This window comes from Acanthamoeba castellanii (genome assembly GCF_000313135.1).
Source record: "Acanthamoeba castellanii str. Neff unplaced genomic scaffold scf7180000084777, whole genome shotgun sequence".
Lineage (NCBI taxonomy): Eukaryota > Discosea > Longamoebia > Acanthamoebidae > Acanthamoeba > Acanthamoeba castellanii.
Window position 1 is genome coordinate 325916 of NW_004457712.1, and position 6000 is coordinate 331915.

At 63.1% G+C, this 6000-nt stretch overlaps 3 protein-coding genes across 3 annotated transcripts in view; all 3 read left to right on the top strand.

Annotated features, from left to right (window-relative positions):
- Window positions 1–18: 18 nt before the first annotated feature.
- ACA1_288910 (tetratricopeptide repeat domain containing protein) lies at window positions 19–1975 on the top strand (the record flags this gene model as incomplete). The annotated part of the gene is made up of 3 exons (XM_004367867.1): window positions 19–178; window positions 267–958; window positions 1046–1975. The coding sequence occupies 3 exons, from the start codon at window positions 19–21 to the stop codon at window positions 1973–1975; spliced, it is 1782 nt and encodes a 593-aa protein (XP_004367924.1).
- Window positions 1976–2138: 163 nt separating this feature from the next.
- Window positions 2139–3077, top strand: ACA1_288920 (ribosomal protein S8e, putative; the record flags this gene model as incomplete). Its single annotated transcript, XM_004367868.1, has 3 exons — window positions 2139–2142; window positions 2259–2659; window positions 2730–3077. The coding sequence occupies 3 exons, from the start codon at window positions 2139–2141 to the stop codon at window positions 3075–3077; spliced, it is 753 nt and encodes a 250-aa protein (XP_004367925.1).
- Window positions 3078–3285: 208 nt separating this feature from the next.
- The window catches only part of ACA1_288930 (uncharacterized protein), a gene marked incomplete at both ends in the record, with an annotated part of 9016 nt that continues 6301 nt past the window's right edge, over window positions 3286–6000 (top strand). Inside the window, 10 exons of the mRNA XM_004367869.1 lie at window positions 3286–3384; window positions 3471–3612; window positions 3699–3814; window positions 3926–4015; window positions 4110–4350; window positions 4442–4650; window positions 4739–4920; window positions 5120–5243; window positions 5323–5545; window positions 5652–5938. Of these exons, the coding sequence (XP_004367926.1) occupies window positions 3286–3384; window positions 3471–3612; window positions 3699–3814; window positions 3926–4015; window positions 4110–4350; window positions 4442–4650; window positions 4739–4920; window positions 5120–5243; window positions 5323–5545; window positions 5652–5938 (1713 nt within the window). The remainder of the gene's footprint in view (window positions 3385–3470; window positions 3613–3698; window positions 3815–3925; window positions 4016–4109; window positions 4351–4441; window positions 4651–4738; window positions 4921–5119; window positions 5244–5322; window positions 5546–5651; window positions 5939–6000) is intronic.

Here is a 6000-nt window from a genome sequence, read left to right on the forward strand (position 1 = left end):
GGATCGCCAGCCGGAGGGATGATGCCGGGCGGAGATGACCCGTATGGTGGAGGAGAGCGCTGGGCTCCGCCCGAGTTTCCCAGACTTCGATGGGCGATGGGCATCGTAGGGGGTCTCACCCTCGCGGCATTTGTCTACCATTCCCTTACCGCTGCATCTCGTTATCGCCACCAGCAAGGTGATTTTCCTTCTTCTTTCATTGAATGCACGTTTGTTCATCAATTTGTCGGTGCAACTCACCGCCTGATCTCGGCTCGGTTCTGCAGCGCAAAAGGAACGCGAGACTCGATTCATGGGCTTCCTGCACCACGAAGAGGCCAACAAGCGCCTGGTGAATGGCGACTTGGCAGGCGCCGTGAAGCACTACTCCAAGGCTGCTCGCTTTGCCCTGCGTGGCGAGCCGGGCGATGATGTCGCTGCCGCCGCCGCTGCTGCCGCCGGCGTCGATCCCGCCTTCATCGTGCCCGACTTTGACGCTCCCGGCGCCGAGGGCTGGGCGCTGTCGCTGCTGCAGCGCGCTGCCGCCCACTGGAGCACGGGCGATGCCAACAGCTGCGCCCGCGACTGCTTGGCCGTCCTTCGCGTGCTGCCTCGCCAAGCGGCTTCGCCCGTTGACGAGAGCGAGACTATCAGCCCGCCGACACCGGAGGCTTCGGAGGCTTCGGAGGCGCAGCCGGAGGCGGGCGCCGGGGTGGCGGCCGTGATGACGGAAGCGGGACCGCCGGAACAAGGCGGCGAAGAGGAGAAGGTGAGCAAGGAGGAAGAGGAGAAGCGAGCGCTGGAGAAGGAGGCGCGAATGCGAAAGGACAGGCTGGAGCGTATCACGGCCCGCGCGACGGAGCTGCTCGGCCGAGCGCTGGCCGCGAGTGGCCAGCCGCTAGCGGCGCTCCTGGCTCTTCAGCGGTGCACCCAGGCCCGCAGCAAGAGGCGCGAGGCTGCCCTCGTCCAGTTCCAGCACGTGCGTACACCTTTTCGAGCGCTGGGATTCACCTGCATCAACCCGGGCAGCTTGATCTCACAGTCGCTTGTGTTGATACCACTTCAGTTGAAGGAGAGCCTCCAGAACGCCCTCGCAGCAGAGAACGGGCAGTCGCACTGGCCGGTCAAGGTCGTAGTCGGACACGAAGGAGGTGCTCGGGGAGTCCTGGTGGCGACCGAGGAGATCGCCGAGGGGGGAGAGATCCTCGTCGAGGAACCGTTCCTCGCCGCTCCCTGGTCCGCGCAGGACCTCGTGCAGAAGGTCTACTGCGTTCACTGCCTGCGACGGCTGGCCCAGCCCGACGTCGACGGTGCACCCAACAAGGGCATTGCTTCCGCCCCGGTCGTAGCGGAAGCGCGCTCGGGCTACTGCAGTTCAGTCTGCGAGGCCGCGGCGTGGCTCCTGCATGACCACCGGCCGTCATCACGGCCGGCCCAGCCCGCGGGTCCGAGCAGCGATCAGACCGGGGCCGAGGAGCGCACAAGCCTCTACCTGCTGGCCAAGCGCGTCTTGGCCTGCCTGGCCTACGGCGAGAGAGAGCCCATGCTGCAGCCCCTGTGGACCACGTTCGATGCGGCCATCCGCTCCCTGCCCACATCGGAGGCCGAGGCCAAGGGAGTCGGCCACGAGCACGCCGAACTGCAGGCCTTCGTCGAGTCCCTCCGCAACGACGTCGCCCAGCAGTCGGAGCAGCAGGCCGGGCCATCGACGAGCGAGACGGGCTGGGATGCGTCGTCGCTGGTGTCTCAGCTCCGCGGCGGCGCCTTGCCGGTGATGGAACAGCAGCAGCAGACCGAAGGCTGTCGCGGCGTCGGTCTCTACCTACTGGGCAGCCACGTCGGCCGCTCTTCGCCGACAGCGGAACCCAATGCCCGAGTCGTGTTCAGCGATGCCGACTCCACCCTTCGCCTCGTGGCACTCCGACCGATCCCCGCCAACGAGGCCGTCGTCATCAGCAGCTCCGCCTCCTCCCCTGCACTTGCCTCCTCGGCTTGATAACTCGCTTGCCCCTCCGAACGAAAATGAATGGATGTCGACACATTTCTGCCTTCCAGAATTTATTTGTCGACTCATGGAATGATATCGGGGGTCTTTCTGGCGGTTCTTTCTTTTTCTCTCTCTCTCCCTCCCGCATCACCCGTCGTCGCCGACTCCAAGGATGGGTGCGTCCAACTGGCCCTGGTTTTCCTGTGGTGTCCATCATGTCTGTGGGCCTCTCAAGTCGCTGGTCTTGAGCTTGTCCGAACGCTAATCGATTTGTTGTTGGGTCCTTGATCAGGTATCTCCCGTGATTCGAAGCACAAGAGGCGCGCCACCGGTGGCAAGCGTAAGATCCACCGCAAGAAGAGGAAGTTCGAGCTCGGTCGCCCCCCGGCGCTTACCAAGCTCGGCTCCCAGAGGATTCACCCCGTCAGATGCCGTGGTGGCCGCATCAAGTACCGCGCTCTGCGTCTCGAGACCGGCAACTACGCCTGGCCCTCGGAGGCTGTCACCCGTAAGACGAGGGTCCTCGGTGTCGTCTACAACGCCTCGAACAACGAGTTGGTGCGCACGAACACCCTTGTGAAGAGCGCCATCGTCCAGATCGATGCCACCCCCTTCCGTCAGTGGTACGAGCAGCACTACGGCATCAACCTCGGTAAGGCTAAGACCGGTGCTGCTGCCCCCGCTAAGACTGAGGTACGACTTCCATCACATTCCTAACTCAACAATCATACTTCTAGATTCCTAAAACGATGTCTATCTCCAGGCCAAGAAGGAGGCTGCCCCCAAGAAGGGAAAGAAGGAGTCGACCAAGAAGGACGCCAAGAAGGAGGCTGCCCCCAAGAAGGAGGGTGAGGCTGCTGCTGCCCCCGCCGAGCCTGCTGCCCCCGCTGTCGTGACCGACAACACCAGGAGGAAGCTGGCCGAGAGGAGGAAGGAGCGCATCCCCCTCGCCCAGTCGCTTGTCGACCAGTTCGCTGCTGGCCGTCTCTACGCGAGCATCACCTCCAGGCCTGGCCAGTGCGGCCGCTGCGACGGCTACATCCTTGAGGGTGAGGAGCTCAACTTCTACCTCAGGAAGCTCCAGAAGAAGAAGGGTAAGGCTCAGCAGTAAATTGTTCATTCCAATCTTATTTCCGCCCTTGGTCGGCCTAGGCGACTTTAAATAAACAAAAACTCCAACTACATCCTCCTGTTCGTCTCCTTAGATCAAACCATTCCGTTGTCCGATTCATCCAAGAAGGTGTTTTCCCCGATTTTAGAAGTGTTTTCGAATTTCTAAGCACCCGTCTGTTTCCTTGTTCTTTAGCGGCACAGTGACCATGGATGGCGAACACGATGAAGTGACCTCCTCTGTGGGCAGCTCTACGAAGCGTCCTCTGCCGGACCAGCCAGACCAGCCTGACGATGCGGCGTTGCAGGTTCTTACTGTGTTCCAATATTTTCATTCATGCATCTCAATCTTTCATCTCCGGAGGCTGCAATGCGTTTCTCACCGTGCCGTCAGGCGGCCAAGCGGCAGCGCACCGAAACCGATGGGCAGAGCGAAGAGCCAGCTTCGCCACTGCCGCGGGGCCGGTCCGGCAAGCTGAACCTCAAGGAGGTGCTCGCCCTGCTCAACGCCGACACAGGCGATGCACAGGCCCAGGGTTCGTGCTCCCCTTTTCTCTCCCTCGCTCTGTTCTTGGTGCCGCCATCATTGGCCAAGGCTCGAGCTCATCGACGATCGGTGCAGGTCTGCGAGCACTTAAGGGTGACGGGCGCCACCTGCACGAGGTGATGATCGCCTACGTAGAATCCTCACCCGAGTGCGTTGAGCTGTTCCGGTTGTGGGAGAACAACCAAAAAGCCGTACGGATCGACTCCCCTTTCTTCTCTCCCTCCTCCGCTGCTGCTTCTTGTTGTCTTGTTGGTTGCTCACCACCCTCCTCTCTCTCTCTCCCCCCTGATGCGAACGGTTAGAGCGTGCGCGACTGGCATGTGGAAGTGGGGGTCGTGGAGTGCCTGGCCCTCATTCTCTCGGGCGGCCACGCTCAGTCCACCATGCGCCAGGTAGCGTATCGTCTCACCACGCCAGATCTGACAGCGCACCTCTTCGCTTTCTCCCTCTTCTCTTTCGTGCACTCACCCCCGCGCTCGGGCACAGACGCGAATCTTCATTTGCAGGAGGGTGATGCGACACCTGATGAAGACCGTCTACAGCAACCTCGCATCGGGCAGCACACGCTCGGCGTCCGCCGCGCTGCAGCTGCTGACCCACGTCGTGGGCACCTCCACCGCCACCGCGCGCGAATTCACACAGCAGTTCGACTTTGCCTTCAAGGGCCTCCCCAAGCTCGCCAAGGCCAAGACCCAGAAGCAGCCCACCCAGCGCGCACCCGAAAACTGTGCGTCTGCCCATCACTTCACACCTCCATCACCGCCAGCCGGCACTGACCATCATCGTTCTCTCTCTCTTTGTGTGTGCGTGTGTGACAGTCCTGCGGCGACAATTCATCAGGTTCTGCGGGGCGTTCCTGCGCACCGGCGATCTGGGCATCGTTGGTGCGGTGGTGCGCAAGGGCCTGTTCGCGCACCTGTGGCGTGACCTGCCTCACGACTCCCTCCCGCTCGCCCAAGACCTCCTCCCCGTGCTGCACAAGCATGTTCTCCTCAACCCGCTTCTCCCCAACAAGCTCAAGCAATACGTACGCATAACACACACACACACACACACACACACCACAGGCGCACTTGGACGGTCGCTAACGGCATTGCTTCTGTGCCGCGCCCCAGATCTTCACACCCTTCGCAGTCGAGCAGGTCGCGCGGCTGCTCAAGGCCGCTTGTGGCCGCCAGGATGTCAGGCTGCAGCGGCTCGTATCCAACTTCATCCGCGACGTCGCTGCCACTGACGCCGGTCTCTTTGGCTCCGCCTCGACTCCCTCCAACGCCAAAGCGGCCAAGGCGCTTTCAGAGTACGCACCCCCCCCCCGGACGCGTCTCGTGCTCGTGCACTCGCTCACCACGTGTCGTGTCGTTGGTCGTGTCGTTGGTCGTGTCGTTGGTCGTGTCGTTGGTCGTGTCGTTGGTCGTGTCGTTGGTCGTGTCGTTGGTCGTGTCGTTGGTCGTGTCGTTGGTCGTGTCGTGTCGTGTCGTGTCGTGTCGTGTCTACAGGGCGGAGCAAGAGAAGCAACGCAAGAGGGAACGAGCAGTCGTGCGCCTCTTGGCCGCCCTCGACGCTAACATGGACCCCGTGCAGCAGCGCCTCGTGCTCCAAGTCCTCAAGGCCAACCCACGAGTACCCCCAGAGCCCCACCAGCCCACACTTGAACGCCTGGGTTGGCACTAACTCGCGTGCGAATCTCTGCCGCGCCCAGCTCATTCCGGACTATGTGGCGGCGCCGAGCTACTCGCTGGACCCGCGGCCGACGCTGCTCTGGCTGGCCAACGTGAACCTGTTCACCAGGGTTCTCTCACTGCCGATCGACCACCCGTCCGGCATCGCCCTGCCACCCGCGCCGCTCCTCGGCTCCGCCACCGCCGAACACGAGGAGGAGGAGCGCGACGCCGAGAACTGGGCCGTCAAGGCCGCCGAGCAAGGTACCTTGGCCGTGTGAACTGAGCCGCACGCGCGCGTCTCGTGCGACCGGTTGCGTAGCGATGAGACTGACATCGACCGATGCTGCTGCTGCTGCGTTGGTTACAGTGGTGCCGCATCCGGTGAATAGGGGCGTGCTGGGGCGTGCGCTGCAGCACCAGTCGCGGCTGGTGCAGTCGCACGGTCTGCTGCTGCTTCTCGCGGCGCTCCGACGGGTGGAGGCCGTGCGCGCGCCGCCCGGGCTCGAAGCGCGGCTGCGCCAGGCCATTGCCGCGCGCCTGCCCGACGTGCAGACCCTCCTGAGCCTCCACCAGCGCTACGCGCCGCGCGCCGCAGCCGGCGAGCCCGACGCCCTCCACTACTCGCTCCTCCTGCGCGCACTTGCCCACTACCAGGTACTCCTCGCCCGCCTGCGGACGCGACCGACACCTAAAGACGCTCATCGGTGGTTGTTGGG